The sequence below is a fragment of the Rhinatrema bivittatum genome, chromosome 9 (assembly GCF_901001135.1).
Source record: "Rhinatrema bivittatum chromosome 9, aRhiBiv1.1, whole genome shotgun sequence".
Taxonomy (NCBI): domain Eukaryota; kingdom Metazoa; phylum Chordata; class Amphibia; order Gymnophiona; family Rhinatrematidae; genus Rhinatrema; species Rhinatrema bivittatum.
In genome coordinates, this window is record NC_042623.1 from 12,121,711 (window position 1) to 12,149,460 (window position 27,750).

The 27,750-nt window shown below is 45.4% G+C and overlaps 1 protein-coding gene across 4 annotated transcripts in view; it reads left to right on the plus strand.

Annotated features, from left to right (window-relative positions):
* The window catches only part of USP6NL (USP6 N-terminal like), a 217,824-nt gene that overhangs the window by 89,145 nt on the left and 100,929 nt on the right, over positions 1-27,750 (plus strand). For all 4 annotated transcript variants that reach the window (XM_029615234.1, XM_029615233.1, XM_029615235.1 and 1 more), the window contains 2 exons: positions 5,902-5,975; positions 12,066-12,148. In XM_029615234.1, coding sequence (XP_029471094.1) covers positions 5,902-5,975; positions 12,066-12,148 — 157 coding nt within the window. The remainder of the gene's footprint in view (positions 1-5,901; positions 5,976-12,065; positions 12,149-27,750) is intronic.

Sequence of the window (27,750 nt, forward strand, 5' to 3'; positions counted from 1 at the left end):
CTCTCAGCCACAGTTACACATGCACACTCTCAATCACACATACCTGCTCTCACTTACAGACAGGCTCTCAGCCACAGTTACACATGCACACTCTCAATCACACATACCTGCTCTCACTTACACACAGGCTCTCAGTCACAGTTACACATGCACACTCTCAATCACACATACCTGCTCTCACTTACAGACAGGCTCTCAGCCACAGTTACACATGCACACTCTCAATCACACATACCTGCTCTCACTTACAGACTGGCTAGCTGTCTCTCTCACTCATTTCCTGCGCCCCCCCCCCAGAACAAATGGTAGCTGCAGTAGCCTCCCCCTCCTCCAGCCCCCGCAGGCCAAGAAAGAAGAATCCTATCGGCCACGGGAGGCTAATTCTGCTGTCTCTTGTGCCGATTTCTGGCTGCTTCTGATTTTGCTTCGGGCCCACGCTACTGCTCAGGGCTGCCGCCGCTACTTTTTCGTGCAGCATGGCTCTTTCTTCTTCCCGCGCACCCCACTGCACATCACTTCCTGTTCCGGGCCAGGGTGTGGGAAGAAGAAAAGGCCCAGCCGCAGTTGCCAGCCTCCACTAACACTGCTGCCGTTCCCATCCGGGCCTGAACGTGCTGATAGCCCGGGCGGCAAGGGCAGCAGTGGAAGATAGCCTGCCTCTCGCTCGGTGAAGGGGGAAGAGCAGCGGGAGCACGCAACTCACTGGCTGAGAAGCGCTGGCTTCTGGGCTTCATTAAAAAAAAAAAAAAAAGTTAGTTCTGGAGCTTTTCAGACTTTCTCATGAGGGTGAAACTTCGTGTAAATCTTGAATCCTCATCGGATGACTTGGTGGTTCACTGTCTCGTTCTGCACTAAGCTAGTTACAGTAAAGTATGTTGTAGTATTCTTAAATTATCGGCTACAAGTTAATTGTTTACCTTTACTTCTCTGTTTTCTTATTTTAACAGCTAGCCTTTGAGGTTGGAGTGGGATTAGGGGTTTATGAGACAGGTGGTAGTGCGATTAATGTCTCTGCTTGCATAATAAGCCTCTGGTTAAAGTACTGGCAGACAGAGAATACATTTAAGGGTCTACATAAGCAAGAGATTTTCATCATTCACTTAGGTTGTAAGCTCTCTGGGGAAGGAACCGCGTGCACGTTTGTATGTAGCATGCTGCCTTTATTACTGAAACACTACACTTATCCACCAGTAGCTCCTTTAGAGGAAATAAAGGAAAATTCAAAGAAACGTCGTCTTCTCCTGCATCGGTGTTTGGAACCCAGACTGGAGATTTGAGGGCCCCAGCAGCCTCCCTGTCTTGCAGGGAGAGGGCTACATCGCTTACAGGTCAGTGGGTCCTCTTCACATGGGACAAACAGGTAAAAGTTTGGGGTGAACTAAGATGACCTGAATGTTTGATTCCTCCCCCCAAGCGGGAGAGCTTATTTTTCTTACGTTTTAATTAGTAGTTACGGAAGTTGAAACGTGTCCAGGCCAGCTCTCCGTACTCATTAGGTTTAAGGAGGGCAGATGTCTAGTGCTTTGTAAACAATGATTAGCGGTAGCAGCAGCGTGCAGAGTACCCATGGATCTGTGGCACTCCCACAGAGTTTCCCTCTGAAAATTCAGGCCAGTGGGTGCTTTACTCCTGAAGCAGAATGAAATCCCCGCATGCACTTTCCATCCCTGGCGGCTGGAGAGGGGAGATCCTTTTAAGAGGAACTATTGACTCACGTGAAAAGAGTTGAAAATTACCCTTTAAGTCGGGGGTCCCCAGACTACATCTCTTTCTTCCAGCAGCCAGATTTGGCCTACAGAAGACTTTTTTATTTTATCCCCCCACCCCTTCATGCCTAGCGGCAACAGGAGAAAGACTGGTGGGGGTTCCCAGGCCCCACCAGCAGTAGAAGAGCCGACCTGAGGCACTGGTGGGGACGGGAGGCCAGGCCAAGAAGTAGCCAGATCTGTGGCACTGGAAAGAGCCGTGGGGAGACCGGCCCCCGCCAGCGGTAGAAGAGACTGCCAGCCCTCTGGCATTGGAAAGAGCTGTGGGGAGACCGGCCCCCGCAAGTGGTGGAAGAGACTGCCAGCCCTGTGGCATTGGAAAGAGCCGTGGGGAGACCGGCCCCCGCCAGTGGTAGAAGAGACTGCCAGCCCTGTGCCATTGGAAAGAGCCGTGGGGAGACCGGCCCCCGCCAGCGGTGGAAGAGACTGCCAGCCCTGTTGGGAGACCGGCCCCCGCCAGCGGTGGAAGAGACTGCCAGCCCTGTGGGGAGACCGGCCCCCCGCCAGCGGTGGAAGAGACTGCCAGCCCTGTGGCGGGGGCCGGTCTCCCCACAGGGCTGGCAGTCTCTTCCACCACTGGCGGGGGCCGGTCTCCCAACAGGGCTGGCAGTCTCTTCCACAGCTGGCGGGGGCCGGTCTCCCAACAGGGCTGGCAGTCTCTTCCACCGCTGGCGGGGGCTGGTCTCTCCACGGCTCTTTCCAGTGCCGTGGGGAGACCAGCCCCCGCCAGCAGTGGAAGAGACTGCCAGATCTGTGGCACTGGAAAGAGCCGTGGGGAGACCGGCCCCCGCCAGCGGTGGAAGAGACTGCCAGCCCTGTGCCATTGGAAATAGCCGTGGAGACCGGCCCCCGCCAGCGGTGGAAGAGACTGCCAGATCTGTGGCACTGGAAAGAGCAGAGATGAAGAAGAGGCAAGATGAGGGGTGGGGTGAGCGCGTGGGGAGGAAATGAGAATAAAGGAAAGGGTGCACCACTCACAACCCCCTCTCAGGGGGCTGATGCAGGTATCGAGGTTCCAGGGCTGTGGCACAGTTGTCAACCACCAAGAAGTCTAGAAATAATTACTTGTACTCTTGGGATCTCTGTTCCTCCTGCATTTTAAATCAAATCTCCCCCCCCCCCCCCAGCTCAGCAAAGTCCAAGTGGGACCTGCTACCGTGGCCCTCATCAGTGTTTTGAGATGTCAGCTGTGGCCCTTCTCCTGAAAAGTTTGGGGGTTGTTGATTGTGGAACTGCCGTGCGTGGTATTTCAGCTCAAACCATAAAAAGCCGAATAGCCTTTGGAGTCTTGGACGGTGAAAGTAAATGAATGTACTTCTGTCAGCACGAGCTGGCACCGTTCTTCCACGGTTCTGCAGTGCTGACTGTACAGTGCTTGCCAAATTGTTGCTTGTAAATGATTAATAAAAATGAAATATATTAATGTCTCTGGAGGATACTTAAGAGAAAATAATCCTCAAATTGTTTTTAATACTAGGTAGTAAAAAAAAAGCAGTGGCTCACAAGGCTGGCAGTTAACTGTGGTTCGATCATGTTTTAATGCAACGGAAATATCTTTATATGAGCAGCTCCTTACGATCTCTGGTCTGCTGTATTTTGTCCTTCAGCACTTCATATCTTTTTGCATAGTTTAGTTCTTGGTATTTTCTGTGGAGGCCTCGTTCTTGGAGCTTTATATATCTCAGGTTGCCTTTCCCTGGTAGGGGCCGGGTTGGTGCCAGCTGGAGACTAGAATCGGAAACCGGCAAGGGGCAGCAGTTAAGTCTGGGCCGAGGGGAGAGAATGTAAATGCCATGCCGAGTCAGACCACACGTCCGTAGAGCTTGGCATCCTGACTGCCACAGCGGCCAGTCTCAAAAAAGCACATCCACTTTTTTGGTTGCTCGCTCCCAGAGTTACCTGGTTAATAACAGTTTATGGACTTTGCATCCAGGACCTTGTCCAAACCCTTTTTAAACCCAGCTAAGCTAGATGCAATGATCACATCCTCCTGCAACAAATTCCACAGCTTGATTGGCTGTTGAGTGAAAATACTTTCTTCAATTATTCAGAACTCGGCTGTGCAGGCAGGAGGTTTGCTTTGCTAGAGGTCTGAGGAGGCCTTCTGGTTGCTGGGAAACAACTCTTATTTCCAGCAGCCCCTTTTAACTGGCTCATTGGGAGTGGGGTGAGAGTGGCCACAGGCTCCCTTCTTGGCCTCCTGATTCCTGGTCTCGTTTTCTTTTGACTTGCTCAGTAGCTACAGCTTCGTCTGTAGAGCTGTCCCTGGTTCCCATCCTAATATCTCTTCTATAAAGGAGATCGTAAAAGGTGGTAGATTGGCATTTCAGATGAGATTAATAGCAGCTCATGTAACAAAATAAGCAGCTGTTCTAAAAACGAAACCATGAGATTTCCCTTCCTACATCCTTCTGATCTCTGTGCCTCCCTCCACCCAAATCCTAACAAACCCTTTCAGTTTGCCTCCGTGGTTCAGAATAATTGCAGAGGCACCTGCTAGTAGATTACAGGTTTGTGGAGGTGAAATCATGTCTGTTGAGCTATAGAAAGCACGTGAAATCCCTCCTTGTGTCTGGATGGGATTCAAGATGTTGTTATATAGATTACGGGCCAGCACGGACTGATATTTTTGCTGAGTAGTTTTCACAAGACTCTCTGTGCCTGAGTAAACATTTCTTTCCCCTACTCTTATTTACAGAGAGGGTGGTGGATGCAAGGAACGGCCTTCCAGTGGAGGTGGTGGAAACTAAAATGGTATCTGAATTCAAGAAAGCCTGGGATAAATACAGGAGCTCTCTGAGGGGAGTGATAGGAATTGTAAAGCTGGATAAATTGGACAGATGGGCCATATGGTCGCCGTCAGCCATCATGTTTCTATGTGCACCACAATCCTCTTCCATCACTAATGTCAGGAGCCAACACATTTGTAAAGTTGGGTAGTTGCAACAAATTAAGATGCATTAGAATAATATGGCGTTTCTAGTAGAGAAACTTGGTTCACAGATAGGCAGCAGTTACAACACTAAACGCCTTGCTGGACAGAGTGGATGTAAGTTTTTTGGTTTGTATCTTCTGTCATTTACTGTACTATAATTATTATTATCCAGCTATTTTTCATGTGCCTGGAATGACTGGATCCACTCACGTGCAGATGCCTTAAATAGTGCTCCCCCCGGGTCCCAAACTCCCGCTAAAGGATTTGTTAAAAAGAAGGCCCTCTCTATAACAGAATTGTTCCATGTTCATTTTGGAGGAAGTATGTATAGATAGTGCAGTATTTTTGAATACATAAAATAATCTATCACAAATTCTAGGCAAGGAATGTCCACAGTAAAAAAAAAAAAAAAAAAAAAGTGTTTCAGCATTCAGTCTAGCCATTAATCTAAGACCTAAATAAAATCTGTAAACATCACAAGGCTGCAGTAATGGAATCAGATTATGATACCAAAGGCTTTCATTTTGCTTCTGCAGCATTGTCAGGTTCGTCGCTGCTCTCAGTCCGCTGGGAAGAGAGTTCTAGCCTAAAGGACCTGTGACAAGTTACAGAGATAAAAAGTGAAGAACTTAATTAAACATCAAATATGGTTGTAGAAAATAAGATATCCAGAGGGATAGCTGTGTTAGTCTGGTGTAGTAAACATAGAAGGTGGGTGGCACCTTATAGACTGCCCAATTTATTGAGGCGTGAGCTTCCCAGGACAGGGTCCATTTTGTCAGATTCATGAAGCTGAAGTACAGAGGTGGGTAAAATATATGGGGAATGGGGGAGGGAAGACATTGAATAAGCAGGCAGGGTCTGGAAACAAGGTAATAGCAGTATAGTCCAAAGTACGTTACCTTTATTTTTGTGTAATACATGAATTTTAGAGAAATACTGAGCTTGCCTGCCATTACTGATTTCGTAATTCCAAGTAAGTTTAAAATACTTTCCAATGATTATTAGACAAGTTGATCAGAAAGTCTCTGTGTACTAACGAATGTGCAGGGGCTGTTTGATCATGTGGTGTACGCCACTATAGTTAAATTTAAGGACCTTTTATCATTGGCGTGCCCTCTTTACCGAAAATATTTGCATTTAGCTGCAAGTGAGAGATGCAGGAAACGTTCACAGCATCCCTGTTTTAATTCCTAACAGATTCAGATGGAGAGCATGATGCGGCAATCAAAGCTGCCCAAGAAAGAGCGGACATAGTTGCCAAGTACGATAAGGTAAGTGACGTCCTTTCCCGTGTCTCCCTCTGCATTACAGCTTGACCTCTGTAGTGGCGCTCGGACCCAGAACGGCTTTCTGTCTTGGAGTTGAGAATTGCATGTGTTTTGGTTTGCAATCTTTTTTTATTTGCTTGGTTATTTAGCCTATCCTCCAAACATTATGCTTGCAACAACGACCTGTAGTAATAGAATAATGATACAATAACAGACAGCATAAATGTAATTCCATTGTAAATAGCTAAATAACCAAACAATAGTGAAAATAGATAAAACCGTGTAAATGCATCAAATGTGCAGTCTGGAACTAGAGCATCCTAAGCATCCCGCCCCCAGCAAATATAAACTCCAGGGAATTTTGTTCCATACACCTGGAAGACATGTGGCTTCATGTGCTTAAATGATCGTGGTGGCTTCAGGGATGGAACCTAATAAGAACATAAGAAATTGCCATGCTGGGTCAGACCAAGGGTCCATCAAGCCCGGCATCCTGTTTCCAACAGAAGTCAAACCAGGTTACAAGTACCTGGCAGGTTCCCAAACATTAAGTAGATCCCATGCTACTGATGCCAGTAATAGCAGCGGCTATTCTTTAAGTCAACTTGATTAATAGCAGGTAATGGACTTCTCCTGGAACTTATCCAAACCTTTTTTAAACCCAGCTACACTCACTGCCCTAACCACATCTCCTGGCAACAAAATCCAGAGCTTAATTGTGCGTTGAGTGAAAAAGAATTTTCTCCGATTAGTCTTAAATGTGCTTCTTGCTCTGGGAGCCTATATCTGAAGCTCATGTTGGACACACTGGACCATGGCCCTGGCAAATGTTAAGGCGTGCTTTCATTTCTTGCCTGCTTACGTTTTTCCCTTGGTACTCATGGATAGGCGATTGCATTCCTTTGTTTTGCACCAGATTTAGTCTCTCTCGTGTACTTTAGTGACCAGGTATTAAGCAGATGCTGATGGTTTTCATAAGGTGGTCATGCTAGCGCTGCTAGTGCTTCTTGTACAGGTTCCTCTGTGCCTGACAAGGCATGCTGACGGTGCTTTGTCCGCAGAACTCTTTACTTGTTGCTCAGGAGCATGCTGATTCGGGAATTTGCTACTCCTGCAGAACGTCTTCAGCTGTTTTTGATCAGCCTGTAAAAGTTAGATACCGAGGGCCAGATGTACCTAAAGCATTTCTCCCCCCATATGTGCACTACTGGAAAAATCCCTTCACGTCCCACTAACATCTAGAGTCAAACACACTAACGACGTCTAGATCAAATTGGTTTATAAAGAATATTTATGCGGGATTTGACGACTTCTTTGGGACTTTGAGTTTTCTGTTCTTTGCGATGACAGCTAAGAAGCTGAACAGCACTCGGGTCAGTCAAATACTGTTGCAAAAGCTGGACCTAGAAAATCCGTCCTAGGCTTTAGGCGTTAACTGCTTGTAAGAATAATTCTTGTAACGTAAGGGTGCAAGGTCCCCTCACAGTGAAAATTAGTGCTTCAGTGTATTAGCGTGATGATATTTGATTAGCAGATGCAAGGTCTGGGCGCTGAGCACAGCTTATATTGGGAGACCTCTCGTTCTGTCCATGTATTCTGCTGGCATGCGAGTTTCTGAAATGCCTCTGACTGCGGCCATTCCTAGTCACTTTTACTTAACAGCAACAGTATTAGCATAACATTTATTTAGTGCAAATATGCCCAATAAAGTTCTTAAGATTCCTTTTTATTTTTAATTTCTTTTTTTTAATTTTATTTTTATTGCATTTCAATCTTTTACAAAGCATATATTCTTTGTACAGAAAAAGAAAAGAAACATATAATTACAAAGTAGTCCATTAGAAACCATATTTTTTTCCTTAGTTCCCAAATCTCTAAGGGAGGAGAATCAGAAAAGGGAGCCTAGAGCACATATATATATAACAATATAACCAAAAAAGTAATAGGCCATTAGCATGCTATTCACTTTACCCCCTTACACATTTAGCTAAGTAATAGGACTTTCTGTTGGTGATGATGCAACCAGCAGCCTTCTCTGAGAGTTTAGCCACATTTTAAGATTTTCCGGGATCAGGAATATGTAGGTATCATTATTAAATTTAAAGATACACTTGCATGGGTAACGAAGTTGGTATGATGCAGCCAAGGACCGGACTTCCTGGCGTAATGCCAGGAATCCTTTCCTCCTCTCCTGTGTGGCTTTTGCCAGATCTGGAAAGATCTGTACAAATTGTCCCATAAAATTGACCCCCATATGCTGAATAATTTTTCATGACCATTCCCGTATCCTGTTCATAAATAAATGATATTAACAGAGTTGCCCTCTCAACCACCTCAGTAGATGAGGATTCCAATAATTCTGTTAGGTTTTCTAGGTCTAGCTGATTGTACTGCTCATTTCTTCCTAAACGAGTAAAAGGCAGAAAATAAACCTTATTAAAGGCTGGAATATTATCCAAAGAAATCTGTAGAGTTTCATTTAAATATCTTCGAAGAGTAATTCACGGTTATTCAGCCATTATCCTAGGAAAGTTTAACAGTCTTAAATTGAGTCGTCTAAGCCAATATTCCAACATTTGTCTTCTTATTTAAATTCAGACAATCCTGTATCACAACTGCCTGGACATTTTGTGTTTCCGTCATCTGATTCTTAAGTCCTTGTATTTTATTTGCTTGATCCAGCAGATGAGAATCATGATCATTAGTCACGGTTTCTAGTTTTGTTGATAGCTGGGAAATTTGAGTTACACAATTTTGTAGGGTCAAATTTTGATGGGATATTAACTCCCAGATGGAGTCCAGTGTAACCACAGTTGGTTTAGGAAGTGAAACTGCTTCTGATCGTTGTTCCTGGTTCGACAAAGAAGCCATATAAAAAAACATATTTGTTGTAGGAATTAACATGGCCTTACCGCCCATATCAGAAGAGGAAACCGGCTTCAAAATGTCCACCGAGGCCACGGCAGCTTCAATTCCTTGCCGAGCTGTTTCTCCACTCACTGCTGCAATCGAATCTGCTCCCTCCGCGGCTTCTTCCAGACCTTCTCTGGTCGCTGTTTGCGGCGCAATCTCCGGCGGCACAGTCGAGGTTAACACCTGTGGAGTCCTTAGCATTGGAGGGATTAACGATATTTCCCCAGATGAAATGGAGGTTCCCTTCACGTTACTGTCAGCGGGGTTCCGCTTCTCCTGACTCGGGTAATTTAGCGCGCATTCGAGGATGGTCCTCTGTCTCGCTGGAAGGGAAGGTACCTTCACCTTCCCCCTTCCTCTTCGGGGGCATGTTTCGTCCATAGTTTCTCGGACGCTTAAGAAAAAGCAAAATTTGTGTGGCTTCAGCGGGAGCACTCGATGTGTGCTGCTAGCAGGCGGCCTTGTTGACTCCTCCTTTTTATTTTTAATTTCTGACGAAATATAGATTTGGAAAACTATTCCAACAACATTTCTCAGTGGAGTCCTGTAAAGGCAGCACACCGATACGTGTTAATTGTGAATAAATAGCAAGCAAAGAACAGACACGGGGAAGGATATTTCTCTGAAGGCGAGCAGGTTCACAGAGTTGTGCAAGCGGGTCGTGTGACCATGCCTGGTGCCCAAGAGACAGACTCTTCCAGAATGCTCTAGAAAGCTGAGAACCTTTCTCTGCCCATGTGTGGTAGCTCCTGTGCTGCAACAGCCCTTGTCTGCCAAGACCATCGAGCCCAATTCATGTTGCTGTGACCCTGGAGAGACTGAAGATATTCGTTCCACTTTCTTCTGCCTTTGGTGCCAAAAAAAAATCCCCATACCTCTTACGGATTGCCCTGTTTAGGAATTGTTGGCACTCTCTTAAAGTTTTTTTTTTCTTTCATTGATTCTACTGTGCTAACCTGTAGTTTTTGTTAGCCCAGCTGTGTTTTACCTCATCAGTTTTTTCGTATGAAGCAGTTCAGCAGCTTCAGTTCTATCCCTAACCGCCCAGCAAAAGGTTTTCTGTAAATGGTCCGAGATGTCTGTGCTCAGCCAACACCCAGAGCAGTTAGAACATAGAAGGGAAAGCTCAAAGCCTCTCCTTCTGACGTTGAAGGCTGAGTTCGAGGGCCACAGTCACACTGACTGCTAGTGACCAGACTCTGCCTCAATCCTTTCACTTCTTAGTTCAAGGAGAGGCCCAGGATTCAAGAGAACGCTCACTCCGCCCATACAGGCCAAGACCAGGGATCTGAACGCTTGAGTAAGGAATCAAAGAGGGTTTGGAGCCAAGACTCTAGCAAAGGCTTTGAAGCATCAATGTTGCTCTTTGCACAGCTCTGAGAACCAAGAGATTCCACATTGGAAGAGAGCTCAGCCTCCCGGGCATGGACACCACCACAGCGATCTCCAGAGTTTCAATCGGGAACCTTTGACATTGTCCTCCAGGGCTATCCTGTGGTCATACATTTTACCATGTGGCAGGTCTTGGTACTGTCCTCACGGTCTGGGTTCAATTGATGAACCAGCTAGAGCTGGAAATGCTGCTCCCCTCTGGGGGAGGGACGTTGGTCACTGGTCAACAGTGGCAGCTGCTGGCTCCGTCCACATTATCCACCATTTTGTAGCTGCAGGTCGAGGATCGGGGCTGGCTTTTGGAGTGTGCAACCTGTGTGGCTGCTCAGGGCATTAGTGCCCTCCTTCCAATGCAGCTGTCAGGCAAAGAAGAGCCATGGGGGCCCTGCTTTCGATAGGGCCACAGGGCTGCTGAGCGCCTCCCCCCTCTCCTATGGCCCATGGAGATCTGCTGTGCTGGGGACGCTGCCTCCTGCCCCCGGCACCTCTCTTCTGTGTAGTATACTGTTTGGACTACGCAGGCAGGATAGTGGGAGATTGATGCTGGCATTTAGAAGTAGCAGCAGGGATTGGAAAGTAAGAATAAGGGGGAAAGGTTGGGTGTTGAAGATGAGGGGCAGCGGGGATGGAAGATGTGGGGGAGGGACCTGGGGGGAGCATGGATGGAAGTTGAGAGAGAGGCTACAGGTGGTGGCAGGAGCGAAGCTGGTATTTTTCACTGGGGTGGGGGTGCCAAGTTGTGTTTTCAAATAGGGCTCTGGCTTTGATCTCAGATCTGAGTTGAGAGAGGAATGAAAAGGGCAGAAGAATTCTCGGGTGGTGCCAAACGAGAGCCCTTGGGGCAGGTTCTGATGGAGGCGGAAGCAGATGGGAGAATTCAGCATTAGAAAACTGCCTGGTTTTCAGGTACTAGTTTTCTGAAACCACCTTTTCGGTAGTAATTTTGAGTTAAATTTTAAATGTAGCTGCTGCCAAGTCATGTGTGCCGCCTACTAGCAAAGGACGTGCTGGGAAATACTGAACTACGCTCTTTATCTATGACGCGCCAGCAACGTGGGCTCTGATCGTCTGCTCTTCCACTGTACCCTGCGGTGGGGTATTCGTAGAAACCAAGGGCAAGCTGAGATTTGCCAACAGGCAGCAGCGGGAGGGCATCCAGCTAAAATCCGTCTGCAGCGGGATTCGCTGCAAATACCCACCGGGAATTCTCCAGGCACCCCTGGCTAGCCACAGGAAACTTGCAGTGGCCGTCTCTAAACCCAAGTGCTGCTGATGTGGGTTTCCCTTGGCCAGCTGCCAACTCGTGAAGACCCACAGCTGTCTGCAGCTTAAATAGGCAGCACCACACACTGCTTACTTCTATTCTGACTAAGAAGGAAATGTAATAGCTATTTTAGGTGTTGAAAGTGATGCGTACTGTGTAAAATTAGGAATGCATGCTGGCTTTGAGGTGACTTTGTCATGTGTAATTATTGTGCTAGTGCACAGCTTGCTCGTACACCATTTTCAAATGCACCTCCACAGCAGGGGGAGAGTATGAATTGTTCTCTCTTACCTGCGTTATCTGGGTGCGATGATTAGGACTTTCCTTCTCCGGAACAGTAGGTAATGCCATTCGTCAAGGCAGGAAGTGAGAAAAGTTGGACCTGTCTCCTTTCTTTTGCAAAGTAAGATGATGACAATGTTTGAAATTTGTTACCTCCTTTCTTACCATTTTGCTCTCTAGCAATGTGAAATGCGCCACTTTCCATGACTACTGACCACTTGTTTTCTGTGTTTTAATATTAGGGGCGAGAGGGTGCACAGATTGAACCGTGGGAAGATGCTGACTACCTTCTTTACAAAGTCACGGATAGATTTGGCTTCTTACAGTAAGTTGGATAATGTGATAAAGTTAAGCATTTACCGCTTCTGGCTTTCATTTCTCATAGGTCTTTTTGGTGGAAATGTTTGTTTTTACTAGAGCTGTGAGAACAGAATTCATTGTGCTAAATAAATGTAATATGGTTTTGGCACAGGGCTGTTCAATCATGAAATCCTTATTCTTATTTTATTGTGTATGATTGAAATTGATTTGGAGGTCAGGGGTGGTTCCAAACGCTTGGTTATAATACTGCTGTGTTGAATGCTTTATTTTAGAATATCAATTCATATTGCATTAGTGCAATTAGTTTTTCCTTATCTAATCTTTTCTTTTGTTCCAGATAAACTGCAGTAGCATACCTATTGTGCTGCCACCCAGAACTGTACCGCTCCTCTTAGCACCATGCTGGGTCAGACCAAGGGTCCATCGAGCTCAGCATCCATATGTTCAGATCCCAAAGAGTAGATCCCATTTCATGTTGCCCATACCCGGGGATAAGTGATGGCTTTTCCCAAGCTTACCTGGCTAATAATGTTTGCAGGCTCTTCTTCCAGGAACTTGTTCGAATCTCTTTTAAACCCAGCTATGCTAGTGCCTTCACCACATCCTCTGGCAACAGATTCCTTAGCTTGATTGTGCCTTGGGTGAAAAAGTTTCTGTCAGTTGTTTTTTAAATCTGCTACTTGTTAGTACTAAGGCTAGAGAAGTCTTCGTGAAACCATCTGAAAGAGTAAATAACCATTCACTCGTGGTTTTATAAACCTCTTTCCTATCCCCTCTGTCGTCTCTTCTCTAAGAGCCCCGTCCTGTTTAGCTTTGCTTCATTTCTGTTGTCCTTCTCTGTGCCTCTTCTAGTTCCAGGATAGCTTTTCTGAGACGGGGCGACCAGAGCTGCCACAATACTCCTGGTGCAATCGCACCCAGGATCTCTATAGAGGCGTTAGGATAGTTTGAGTTTTGTTCTCTCTTCCTTTCCAAATCATTCCCAGCCTTCTATTTGCTGCACGGACACTATTTAAAAGCTTTACTATCTTAGCAGATCTGCTAACAAGAAAGCATTGTAAGCTAAATGAAAGCTTAGAAGGAATTTGCTTGTAGCTGTGTTCAAAAAAAAAAAAAAAAAAGTACAAGCAGCAAGTAGTAAATATCCCTGTATCGGTTTAGTATTTGGCTGCCAAGCTGGTAGGTTCTGTGACGATTGCAGCGGTTGCCACTGTCCTTCTCTTAACCCCTAGGAGCAGCCATGTGCAGGACGGTGGCACAGATTGCCTCGCCGCGTAAGAGCTCGTGGGTTTGTCCAGTGATTTGTGGCCTTTTAGCCAACATGGACCATTCGTATCCAGTGACAACGACGATTGTATTTTGTAACTCTCCTCTAACAGATCTCCCCACTGCCTTACATAATTTCAAATACTGGGCGATCCCAATGTCCCTGCGTAGTAATGAATGCACAGGGCCTCTTCAATCGCCTGGTATTGTTTGTGTTTAAGGACATAGGGTCAACATTTCTCCTTGCTCTGCGTGCATTTGAACCGTGGAGCAGTGCAAGCATCTTAATCTGGTTATTGTACAAAGTTTTCGTGAGTAAAATAGATACGTGAAATAAAAAGGCCGCGTTACGTGAATAGAAATAAGAGGCAGCCTCTTCCCAGCACTCGTGGCGATGGCAAATTAACCCTAACTGGGGAAAATCCTAATTGAACTGAAAACCGAAAGGAGAAATCTACTTCTTGCCTCGTTCTAATATTGGATTTTTGTTTGTATCTTTATGCATGAGCGTTTGATATTCCACCTTTTTCCAGAGTTGTTCTTGAGCTGGATTATAATAAATTTAAATGAACAGCTGCAAAAGTGGGGAGCCCAGCATGAAGCTTGCCACTGGCAAGGTCTCTGTTTTGAGAAAGTTTTGTTATGGGCATTGCTTTTGTTGTAAGTTATCAATTAAAATCTTTCGTTAGTAAATGCCTTTAGAAGAGCTTTATGAATAGCAAGTCTTCCGTGCTTATTAGTCTCTTCCTCTGTTCATGTGATAAACCGAACGTAGGAAAGTCTGCATGTGGCTTGCACGCTTGAAAACAAAGCCCAGGGTTTGTATCAGCAGCAGTTGACTGGACCAAGATCTTAAACTACTCTTAGGGTTTACACACCACTTCACAAGGGGACAATCCAGAGTAGTCAGCAGTGAACAGAAGAGAGCAATTCTGGGTTCAGACCTGGAGTTTTTTCTGTTGGGGAATATGAATGCTGATGCAGGCTTTTTTATTTTTTAAATCTGCTTTTTTCATCTACTTGTAGTTAGTTAATGCTGATAAACTCTGAATTGGTGTTTTTGTTGACTAGAATCCAGTCTGCACGAGGTCTGTGCAGACCTGCTTTATAAAAAGAGTACCCATTGGATATTTGGCCCTTCTTCATCTCGGGATGCCCTAACGTTTGTTCCAGCTTGGAAGTGTCTCTCTGTTGGATTGGTTCTTGCACAGCACGTGCTGACGGGCACTCTGTGTTTCACTCGCACAATCCTTTCTTAGTGCTCAATGGTCTTGCCTCTCCAGTGCTCTTCTCGTGAGATAAGTTGTCCTGTGAGTGCTTTACTTCATTTAATGCCCCGAAGCTACAGAATAAGAAGTGGATTGTGATTGCTTGGAGCCAGTCAGTACTTCTGAGAATGAGGTTTTCTCACTTGATATTGTACTCTTCAAACCTTCATTGTTTTGGTCAAGTTTCAGATTAAATTAGATTCACGTATGGGGTTACTGTGCACCATCTGGATTCACATTCGGACTCCTCAGCACAATACCCTTTATCCAATACTGAGCCATTGTGTTTTCATTGTTTCTCAGAGTACTGCTATATCTTTTACCTTTTTCATAGTCAAGAACAAAATATCAAATGTAGACTAAATTTCTGTAATGAGGTCATTAACTCAGTTGTCTAAATCATTTTCAGTTTTACAAATGAGAGGTAACGTGTAGATAACATTTACCTTAGCAAACACTTACATCCATTGTGTCATATCATGTCTAGTGTTCACATGCAAGCAGAAAAGACCACATTCAATTAAGAGCTATATGACATATTTGAGTGGAAGTTTGACATAAAATGTAGAAACAGAGGTGGCACTATGATAGTATTTATCTGAATAAGCATTAGGATTTAAGATTTGCCGTACTGCATCAGACCAAGGAGCCATCAAGCCCAGTACCCTGTTTCCAACAGTGGCCAATCCAGGTCACAAGTACCTGGCGGGATCCCGGGGGTGGATAGGTTCAAAGCTGCTTATCCCAGGGACAAGCAGTGACTTTAAGTCTTATCTGGTTAATAACAGTTTATGGAATTCTCCTCTAGGATCTTGTCCAAACCTTTTTTTTTTTTTTTTTAAACCCAGCTGTGCTAATTGCCTCTAGCACATTCTCTGGTAGTGAATTCCAGAGATTAATTGTACATTGTGTGAAAAATAATTTTCTCTGATTTTTGTTTTAAATGTCCTGCTTGCTATGCCAAAATAGAATGAGGAGTCCTAAGCCTCTGTCAGGTTCAGCCACCGGCAGCTGCTCGAGGTAGGGGTGAGGAACACTGGGCCAAACCCTCAGCACAGGGAAGACTTAGGTACTGGAGGGAACTGACCTGATGCCTTGAGCAGTAACCACTCCCCCGAGGAGCCAGATTAGCTTTGAAAGAAGGAAGCGACCTCTGTCCTAGGTAAACCCAGTTTGGGAACATTGAAAGGATCTTTGGTTTTAAACTTCAGTTATGAGGTCCTGTTGAGAATAAGATGTTTTCCAGCTCTGTTTTTTGGTGTATAGTGTCTGTTAAATCTGTTACTGTTTGTGGATACACTACTGATGCTGGATCTCCTTGTTTAGGAGAGGCCTCTGGCAGCGCAGACGGTAGTCCGCATGCTTCTCGTGGCATGAAGCTTTATTATGAGATTCTTTAAGCATAAGAATCTATATTTGCTTGTAGAGGCTTTTCTTCTTCAACAGTAAAAAAAAAAAAAAAAAAAATGCAGCAAAGAGATGGACTCAGATTTAGAACATCTAAATATAATCTCTTCATTTTCTACAGATGAAGTCAATTTATTATTATTATTTTTATTTTTACTAAAGCACCTTGGTAACTTGGTTTAGCTAAAAACATTTTTGCTTTCAGTTTTGCTTTGCTCAAATCTGAGTGCACAGCCCCAAGAAGGAGCAGGTGTGGTCTTTGTAGTTGGAGCTGAAGTTCCTCTGCACCTTTGCCCCCTGTAAACTCTGTTTTGTTCCTTTCATGGGTCAGAGGAGGAAGGCTTCTGTGGGAGAGGCCCTGCGTCATTGGCTTCCCAAACCTGTCCTGCTGACCCAGTCTGATCAGGTTTTCAGGACATCAGCGGTTTTCCCAGCAGAATTTGTCACCGAGCTCGTCCAACTTTTCCATAGTTAGGGCTTATATTGCCCCATTTGTGCTGTCAAACTCCCTGGTACTTTGGGAAGCTGAGCTCTTAGGAGAGCAATGCATGCTGTTGACTACAGCAAAATCGGAGGTCTTCAGCACAGAGACCCCATTAAAAGGTTTTGACACATTCGCCTTAGTTCCCAGGTTTCATAGGTATTCTTCAGCGCGCTGTCCACCAGAGATTTTATTATTTGGCTGTATTACAGCTCTTCTGAATTTTGGTTTTTGGGGTTTTAGAATTTATCAGCAGTTTCCTCTAAGAAATGCTTTAATGCAGCCAGCACTGACTCGCATATTTATCTGAATAAGCTTTAGAACAGAAGAATGTTTAATGCTTAGCCAGATAAATATGCTGTAACTATCAAACTGTGTCAGGATGAAGATCCATGAAACGAAAACTGTAGCTGTGTTTGAGCATATGTGGGGTTTTTGTTCTGTTTAAATGTGGTCATATTTAGCCAGAAGAAATACAGGAAAAACAGTAATATAGAATAGTCTAAAAAAAAAATCTTACAACACATCCTACAAAGAAGCCAGCTCCATCCAGGATGCCTAAGAAAAACATACAGAATTAATTCTACATGGTGTTATCGCATGCACCAGAATGAGGAAACCATGAATAAGATTTTTTTATAGACCCCCTCGTTGTTGTTTGACACACTTTTCCACCAAAAGAGTTCAAAGCTAGTTAGTTAAAAGAGAATCAAATCCAATGAATAAATAAGGCAAGAAACAACACAGCTCATTAGCATTTAGATGTTTGATCATTTCACTGTTTCATTGTGTCTCATTAGGAGAGATGGGGAAGGGCTAGAGCCGGTTGGGGTCATTGGGAGTAGATATTTGCTACTGTGTTCTGTGCCGGAAAGGGATAGCTCCCTAGATCCCCAGCTTGCCTTGTTGTGATTTGAAGCTGTGTGGAGCTTTCATGGTGCTACAAAACTTTGGCATTGTGAATTAAGTAAGCAAAGTGGTAACGAAGAGCAGACAAATGTGAGCATTGTGTTTTTGCTCTGATGAAATGGGATAAAATCTGTGTTTAGGTAGACACTTTCGGGCCGATGCAATATTGGTGTGCATTAGGCGCTCGTGATTGAGCGCCCGCTCTCTTAATACACGCTGAGCCACCATTCGCAGGCACCCAATGTAATATTTGAATGGACTGCCATGATTAAAACTGAGGCGCTAGGGAAAATTGCGCATCCCTGCTGTTCCTTGGCATCGGGTGCCCGGGAGAGGTGGCTGTTAGTATGGGCTAGGAAAACAGACGCTCATTAATTGATAGTGGGGATGGAACTGCTCCCCTGTGAGGAAAGACTAAAGAGGTTAGGGCTGTTCAGCTTGGAGAAGAGACGGCTGAGGGGGGATATGATAGAGGTCTTTAAGATCATGAGAGGTCTTGAACGAGTAGATGTGACTCTGTTATTTACACTTTCGAATAATAGAAGGACTAGGGGGCATTCCATGAAGTTAGCAAGTAGCACATTAAGACTAATCGGAGAAAATTCTTTTTCACTCAACGCACAATAAAGCTCTGGAATTTGTTGCCAGAGGATGTGGTTAGGGCATTTGGTGTAGCTGGGTTTAAAAAAGGTTTGGATAAGTTCCTGGAGGAGAAGTCCTTAGCACAGTTAATTGGGTGCTTCAATGGGTGACAAAGTAAACCACCTTGTACAGTAAATCCTGGAGGAGAAGTCCATCCAGGGAATGGCCACTGCTATTACTGACATCAGTAGCATGAGATCTTCTTGGTGTTTGGGTAATTGCCAGGTTCTTATGGCCTGGATTGGCCACTGTTGGACACAGGATGCTGAGCTTGATGGAACCTCGGTCTGACCCAGCATGGCAACTTCTTATGTTCTGATTCAGTGCCTGTTTTCCTAACCTGACTGCCGGTGACATATATATATATATATATATATATATATATATATATATATATATTTTAATCTATTTAAATCTAATTTTTTTCCAATACTTTTTTTTTCAATTCCTCCGACTTAATATCACCACAGTATTAAGTCTGAGGAACTACAGATAAGCAGTATTTTCTGCTTTTCTGTTAACTTTTGAGGAGCCCCAAAAGTTAATGCCTGCTCTTGGGGCAGGTGTTAATTTTTGAGAGTAAAAATGTGAGCATCAGGCGCAGTTGCCTTTAGCCTCATGAACATGAATTTACATGTGACGCGCGCTATTAGCTACGTGATGGGGTTTTGGACATGCGTGCAGGCGTGTGTAAATTGTGCTCGGCTGAGCGCACTATATTGCATCGGCCTGTTTGAGAGCCACTATAGGCGGGGCTGAATGTTACAAGGTCCAGGGGTATACGCTTTTTATTTTCTTACTGATTGCTTAATAATAACTGCATTATTTTGAAGCTGGCTTCTGCTTCTTGACAGATGGTGTTAAAATAATTTAATGCACTGATAAAAATCAAACACACAGCTTATTGGGGCAGGATGACTTGTAAATGACTGGAATACATCTTGGGTTTTGTTATTTCAGCAGTTGATAAGATAGTAAATGGTCCATCCTTTTAGCCCCTTTGTGCGGGTTACCCCAGTGCTTTCCTGGAAGCACTGAGCACTAAACCACCGCTGATAGCCTTTTGTTCTTTATTAGAAGTTAGATGTTCAGCATTGTCACATGATGTCAGTTTTCATTCCTTTTCTTTCGACACACTCGCCTTTCACTCCTCCCCGCCCTATGAAACTTGCAGTTGTGTATTGCATTAGGGGTTGACATGATGATGGCGACTTAGATGCTAGTCTGTGTATTCTTGGGAGTGGATGCTCTGAGCTCTCCTTTTCCAATTGAGCCTTTAGATCCATTCAGTGGCCTCGTGGTTAGCATTCTGTATTAACACAGAAGTGTGGCTGTAGCACGGGGAGCTGAAGCTGGGCACTGTAGGAACCATCAGACTAATTCAGAATGTGTGTGAAATATTAAGTGAACTCCTGGTCTCCTTAGCTTCAATGGGTGACAAAGTAAACCACCTTGTAAAGTAAATCTTCACGACTGAGTTTGGGCATTCTGTCCTACATAATGATTCAGAAGGTTCAAGTTTGGTCGTAGTCATAAAAGTTAATGGAAATTCATCCTATCATATGATCTAAAGAAATTTTCTAAGGATCTACATAAGCATAATTGATGCTCATATGTCTGGACTGGGGGTACAAGATCATTTCTAAACATTTGGAACGCCATCCATCCACTTGTCAGTCTACAAATGGAAAACGTTGAAGACTACAGTGACTCTACTCAGGAATGGTCATCCTGCCAAGATCGCCCAAGAGCAAATTAGAAAATAATCCATGAAGTCACAAAGAACCCCAGACTAACATCTAAAGATCTGCAAGCCTATCTCACTGAAGCCAATGTGAGGGTTCATATGTCAACCATCAGGAAAAACTGAATGGGAATGGTATTTATGGGAGGATAGCTAGCCAGAAACCACTGCTCTCTTAAAAGATCTTTGTTGCTCACCTCAGGTTTGCCAAAGAGCATCTTCTAGAATACTCTTCTTTGGCAAGATGAGTAAAATAAGTGAAGTTTTCAGACACATTTATAAAGGTTTTGTTTGGCAAAAAACAAAGCACTGCCTTGCAAAATATGAACTTCATCCTGACTGTCAATGATGATGGTGGAGGTATCGTGGTATGGGGTTGCTTTGCTGTATTAGGACCTAGATGGTTTGTTGAAACCATTAATTCTGCTTTATATCAGAGGAGAACATCAGGCCATCCAACTATGAGCTGAAGCTATGCCAAAAGTGGGTCATGCAGCAAGAAACAACCTTAAACGTTCAAATAAATCTATTACAGAATGACTGAAGAAGAGATTTTGTGTGTTGGATTGGCCAAGTCAAAGCCTTGACTTAAACTGTACTGAAATGTTGTGGCAAGACCTGAAGCCCTTGAGTGTCACAAAGTTGAAATATTTGTGTGGCAGTAGGCCAAAATTTCTTAAGGGTAATATGAGACACTGATCTACACTTACAGGAAATGTTTAGTTGATGATGTTGCTGCTCGAGAAGGTGCCACCAGTTATTGAATGAAGGGTTTGCATACTTTACACAAGAACATAAGATATGTCATACTGGGTCAGATCAAGTGTCATTCAAGCCCAGTATCCTGTGTCTAACGGTGGCCAACCAAGTCACAAGTACCTGTCAAGTACCCAAACATTAAATGAATAGATCCCAAGATACTAATCCTTATTGATTAATAACAGTTTATTGAATTATGCTGTAGGAACTTATCCAAACCTTTTTTAAACCCAGCTACACTAACTGCCATAACCACATCCTCTGGCAATGAATTCCAGAGCTTAATTATGATTTGAGTGAAAAAGAATTTTCTCAGATTTGTTTTAAATGAGCTACTTGCTAACTTAATGGAGTGCCCCCTCGTCCTTGTATTATATGAAAGAGTAAATAACCAAATCACATTTACCCGTTCTAGACCTCTCATGATTTTAAACACCTCTATCATATCCCCCCTCAGCCGTCTCTTCTCCAAGCTGAACAGCCCTAACCTCTTTAGCCTTTCCACGTAGGGGAGCCATTCCATCCCCTTTATTATTTTGGTTGCCCTTCTCTGTACTTTCTGCAGTTCAACTATATCTTTTTGAGTTGTGGCGACCAGAATTGTACACAGTATTCAAGGTGGAGTCTCCCCATGGAGCAATACAGAGGCATTATGACATTTTCTGTTTTATTAACCATTCTCTTCCTAATAATTCTTAACATTGTTTGCTTTTTTGACTGCCGCAGCACACTGAGCCAACGATTTCAATGTATTACCCACTATGATGCTTAGATCTTTCTCTTGGGTGGTAGCTCCTAATATGGAACCTATAATATATCATGTAACTATAGCAAGGGTTATTTTTCCTATGTGCATCACCTTGCACTTGTCCACATTAAATTTCTTCTGCCATTTGGATGCCCTATCTTCCAGTTTCGCAAGGTCCTCCTGCAATTTATCACAATCTGCTTGAGGTTTAACTACTCTCCATAATTTTGTGTCATTTGCAAATTTACACGCCTCACTCCTCGTGCCCCTTTCCAGATCAATTATAAATATATTAAAAAGCACTGGTTCAAGTACAGATCCCTGAGGCTCCACTGTTTACATTTTTCCACTGAGAAAATCGACCATTTAATCCTACTCACTCTCTGTTTCCTGTCTTTTAACCAGTTTGTAATCCACGAAAGGACATCACCTCCTATCCCATGACTTTTTAGTTTTCTTAGGAGCCTCTCATGAGGGACTTTGTCAAATGCCTTCTGAAAATCCAAACATACTACATCTACCGGTTCACCTTTATCCCTTCAAAAAAGTGAAGCAGATTTGTGAGGCAAGACTTCTCTTGGGTAAATCCATGTTGACTGTGTTCCATTAAACCATGTCTTTCTATATGCTCTGTGATTTTGATCTTTAGAATAGTTTCCACTATTTTTACCGGCACTGAAGTCAGGCTCACTGGTCTATAGTTTTCTGGATCTCCCCTGGAGCCCTTCTTAAATATTGGTTACACTGGCCACCCTCCAATATTCAGGTACAATGGTCGATTTTAATGAGAAGTTACAAATTTTTACTAATAGGTCTGATATTTCATTTTTTAGTTCATTCGGAACTCCCCGGGCTTTATACCATCTGGTCCAGGTGATTTACTACTCTTTAGTTTGTCAATCTGGCCTACTACATCTTCAAAGTTCACCATAATTTCGTTCAGTTGATCTGAATCATCACTCTTGAAAACAGTCTCTGGAATGGGTATCTCCTCAACATAGTCTTCAATAAACATCGAAGCAAAGAATTTGTTTAGTCTTTCCACAAGGGCTTTATCTTCCCTAAGTGCCCCTTTAACCCCTCGATCATCTAATGGTCCAACTGATTCCCTCACAGGCTTTCTGCTTCGAATACATTTTTTAAAGTTTTTATTGTGAGGTTTTGCCTCTACAGCCAACTTCTTTTCAAATTCTCTCAGCCTGTCTTATCAATGTCTTACATTTAACTTGCCAATGCTTATGCTTTATCCTATTTTCTTCTGATGAAACCTCCTTTCAATTTTTGAATGAAGATCTTTTGGCTAAAATAGCTTCTTTTACCTCACTTTTTCACACAAAAATATTTACTGTGAATTTTTTTGTTGAATAAATAATCAAAATGTATCCTTTTGTCTGACTTGTTTTGTCTTCCTCTGTCAGGGTTTAGATTAGGATTTAATCATGTTAATGATTATAAATTGTGCTAGTTAGACTATCCTAGGGGGTTCATAGACTTTTTCTCAGCACTTTATGATAAGCTTATGTTCTTTATTGCTGCTGTATGATTGTATTTTATGAAATAGTATTGCTAATTTCTGTAGTGGCAAGTACACCCAAGTATGGGGCAGGTAGGGTCGGTGCAACGTTATTGAGCACCCTGGGCCAACCCTCACCTTTGCTCACTTGCGTCTTGACAGCAGTTCTGGCACAGTATCCCCCCCTCTCACTCTCCTCTCGCCCTCTGCAGAGTCCTGCATCCCTCCTCCCTTTGTCTCCTGCACACAATGGCTAGCATCCCTTCTCTGTACCCTGTCCAGCACCTCTCCTCTTCTACTCTCCCCAGCATCCTCCTCTTTTCCCCTCCCTGCTCAGCACACCAGCATCAGCCCAGTCTGCAATGCTCCGCATCCCCTTTCTCTCTCTTTCACCCAGCATCACAACTCTCTGCTTCCCCCACCCGTCTTCCTCTCTGTCTCCACCCTCACATTTACCCAGCATCCACTCCCTTCTCTCTTGTGGTGCTGTACCTTAAAAGTGGATAGGCGGCACCAGGAGGTTTCTGGGGATTTTTTACCTGTCCCGCCCCTCCCCCGCCCGTAAAAACATGTTTTTTGGCATCCCAGGAATACTACCTAATCACTTAATGGAAGAGCCAGGCCTGTGGGGAGCATTGGAGAAATGGAAATTGTAAAGCAAAAGCTTCTTTGACATTGTGCAATCCAAGTTACTGAAGGTAGGAATAAAGTAAAGATTTTTGCTACGGGAGCTTTCAGTGCCTGGAGTGAATTGTATTACCGAGTATTGTTAATCTGCTCTCTTTTTTGCAAAATCTTACTTGCCACCCTGCAAGCATTTCAAATGACATTTCAAAATGAACTATTTAATCATATTAATAATGTATTGCAGCACTGAAAAAGTGCATTAAAACCCAGATTGCCTTTATATACAGGGCCAGTCTGTTCAAAGTTCTAGAAGACGCACTCATGTCATTAAAACTGGAGAAACGAATTGACAAAGGAACACCATCCAGTGATGACTTTTTTTTATTGTAGGGGACGGAGCAGACCATGCTTGTGCTTATATAAGCTAGCATTTGCTTCAACCTCCGTACAAATAAAACTGCAATGCAAACTTACTTTGGGGAAGGTCAGTGCAGTTTCCAGTTATAAAACACTTCCGCGCATATGAGACCTGGCGGACTGGTCAGACCATGTGCACAGGATGTGCTGAGAGGGCAAAGGGTAAGATGCTCTCATTGCAGGTGATGGGCAGGAATTCGTTTTTATAAAGAGCGAGAGCTCGGAATGTAAATGTATACTTCCCTGTCACTACTGGATTGGCGTGGTCCATTCACAGTGTATGTCACTTGGCCGTGTGTCTGCTGCCATGAAAGAGACTCTCGTTCCAGAGCACATCTCTTCTTTTGGGCTAATATAGATAAATCTTATTGAATTCCCACCCCCCCCCCCCCCCCCCATGTAAGTTTGAGTGATGATATTTCTAAAGCTCTGTTACTGGAAGGCACTTCTGGTTTTGTGTCCCAAAATGGTGGCTATTTTGGTGTGTTCAACTTTACCAGCAACTTTGAAATATTTTAGAATCCAAATAAACATGGACTGCAGTTTTGTCGGAATCTTATTTCTGTACAGTAAGCTTAAGGTCCCGGAAGTGGTGTCCGGTCAGGGACTGGTGCAAGTCACCAGAGGTTGCTGTGACTGCTGAGTCTCAGGAAGCCCGGTAAGAGCCCCTTGGCTAAGCCAGTGCCAGCTGATTGCACCGTGAGATGCCCGCCTGCAAAGCATCTGCACCACGACATGGCAGACAAATGCGGTCCACGAGCTCCTGCCAGCATAGTGAGGAAGAGTGCACAGCGTCTGCCATCCAAAACAGTCAGAGTGTATGGGTAGCCTACCAGCCTGGCACTTCCTGTTCTGTTTCTCAGAGAATTTCAGTGGGTATCAGCTAGCAGGGTTATATCCTGTACAGCTGTGCTGATCTTGTAGCACTATAACAGATTATTATGATACCAATTTAAGAAGGAAGACTGTTTTGGTAAAAGTCTGTGAAAAAGCTGCAGAATGGTTTGTTAGATATAATAATTGAGTTTTATGACCCCCCTTTTTAAAATTTCCATTTAAATATGGGTTCCCTGTACGTACCAGGATCAGTCCAGACTCTTGGGTTTTGCCCCCCCTCTAGCAGATGGAGACAGAAGTTTATAAACAAAAACTCCGCCTACATATAGGCTGGTGCCACCTACAGTCTGGCAGTATTCTTCTGTCTCCTAGCAGGTGGAGAGGGTGCAAAATCCTACAGTCTGTGTTAGGCCTACGTTGGTTAGGTGGTTTTTGTAAAAAAAAAAAAAAAAAAAAAAAAAAAAAAAAAAGGTAGGAAAGTTTGTTGGTTTTTTTTTGTCTAGTGGGAAGGGACCGCAGAGGCTTGCCTGCTGGTCCCAATCCCCGCCTCCCAGGGGAAGTTAGGGTCCTGAGGGGACTGTTCCCCCTGGTAGAGGCAGCCGAGGAGTGGGAGAGCCCCACGTACCGGCTCCACAGGGCTGGGGGTGATACCGGGGGTCCCGGCTCACTCCCCCCAGCCGGCTCCGGATCCGAGGTAAGCAGTTTAAAAAAAAAAAAAAAAAAAAAAAAAAAAAATTTTGTTTTTATTTATTTTGTGTGCTGTGTGTGGTGTGTGTGCTTGTGCTTGCTAGGCTGTGCTTGCTCGCGGTGACTGGGGCCCGCCGATCCGGGGAGAAACTTTGATTTTTTTTTTTTGTTGTTCTCTCTGCCTCCGTTCGCCGCGCCAGTGTGAGGGATGCCTCGGCAGGCATCGTGCAGGGCCTGCGGGTCCGCGGCAGGGAGGCTGTCGCGCGACAGTCTTTGTTCCGCGTGCGTGGGCGGCGGAGAAGGAGGGTCGGCGGTGCCTTCGGCGTCTCGGCGGGGTAGGCAGGACCGCGAGGTAGCAGCGTTCCCGGAGCGGACGGCTGCGAGTTCGTCAGGGACGGCGGCCATTTTGCCAGCGTTTTCGGCGGGAACGGCGGCCATTTTCTCAGCGCGGGCAGCACAAGTTAGCGCGGGCCGGCAGACCAGCGCACAGGTGCGGGACCCGCCGCGTTTGTCCCCCCAGAGGGTGTCTGGAGGCGAAGAAGGGCCGTTAGGGTCCAGGTATCCTGGGGATGATTCCCCCGAGGATGAGGAGGAGGGGTCATCGGATTCCTCCTTTAACTCGCGGTTCGTGATGCTTATGCATAAGGCGTTTAAAGCACGCCGCCTGGCTCGGAAGAGAGGTCCGGGGGTCCCCGCTTCTGAGAGCGGAGCGCCAGCGGTCAAGGCCCCAAAATCCAGTACGGGGGGAGGGGGGCTGTCTAGGCCCCGGCCCAGGCCAAGGCCTCTTCGTTCCAGGGGGGCGGAGGGGCCTTCGCTCTCCTCGTCAGAGTCGGAGGCGCTGGCGGATCCGGAGGAGGATCTGGACTGTCCATCCCAGCCCCCGAGGGGGGTTGAGGGGGATGAAGAGCCGGAGCCTAAGGATGCAGGGACACTGCACGCTGCGGATGGGGACGATCCGAAGGTAGTTCGGTTGTTCCATAGGGATGAGCTAGGGCCCCTCATCCCGGAAATCCTGGGGGAACTGGGAATCCCACTTCCCCAGGTAGAATCTCGTCTGGGTCAGACGGATCCGGTTGTCTTGGGCCTCAGGGGTCCCTCGTCGGCGTTTCCACTACATTTCTCGGCATCGGATTTGATGTTAAAGGAGTGGGATACTCCGGATTTGGGACTCAAGGTAGCTAAGGCTATGGATAAATTATATCCACTGCCGGAGGATGTGTTGGAACTTTTGCGCCTGCCAAAACTTGATTCGGCGGTGGCGGCGGTTACCAAAAAGACCACCATCCCGGTAACGGGAGGTACGGCTCTCAAAGATATACAGGATAGAAAGTTAGAGGTTCAACTGAAGCGTATTTTTGAGGTCTCGGCGTTGGGTATCCGGGCCGCGGTTTGTAGTAATTTTTCGTTGCGAGCCGGTTTACGCTGGGCGCAGCAGCTGTTGGCGAATGAGTCTCTATCGACGGATGAGGCGAGACAGGCGAGTCGATTGGAGGCGGTCATCGCGTATAGTGCGGACGCCTTTTATGATCTCCTGCGCACTTCGGCACGGACCATGGTCTCTGCGGTAGTGGCGCGGCGGCTGTTGTGGCTTCGCCATTGGGCGGCGGATGGTACCTCCAAGGCTAGGTTAGGCTCTCTTCCCTTTAAGGGGAAGTTGCTCTTTGGTAAGGAGTTGGATGATATTCTAGAATCCTTGGGGGACAATAAAGCGCACCGTTTACCGGAGGATAGATACCGCTTCCGGGGTGCTCCAGCCGCTCGGCCGCGGTTTCGTGGGGGCCGTAGAACTCGTGCGGCGCGAGGATCGAACTCTTCGTTCCGTCACGGTGCGGCCCGCCAACAATCGTACTCGCAGTCCTTTCGTGGGCGTCGATTCGGCCGTCCGGGGGCCAGTCCGGCTGTGCAGGGCAGTAAGCCAGCGCAATGAAGTGAGGCCGGTCCGTTCCTCGGTTCCTCCGGTTGGAGGCAGGTTAAGCCGGTTTTACGAGGAATGGACCAAGATTACGTCGGATCAGTGGGTCCTAGAGGTGATAAAACACGGCTACGCGTTAGATTTTTCACGCCGTCCGGCTCCGGCTTTTCTGGTATCCCCTTGCGGGTTTTCGGAAAAGCGCCGGGCGGTGCGGGAGACTCTGGCGCGGTTGCGCGACCTCGGGGCCGTCGTTCCGGTTCCGACCGGCGAACTCCGACAGGGCCGGTATTCCATTTATTTCGTGGTACCCAAGAAGGAGGGGACGTTTCGTCCCATTCTCGACTTGAAGAGTGTCAACAAGTGTCTAAGGGTTCCGCGTTTTCGAATGG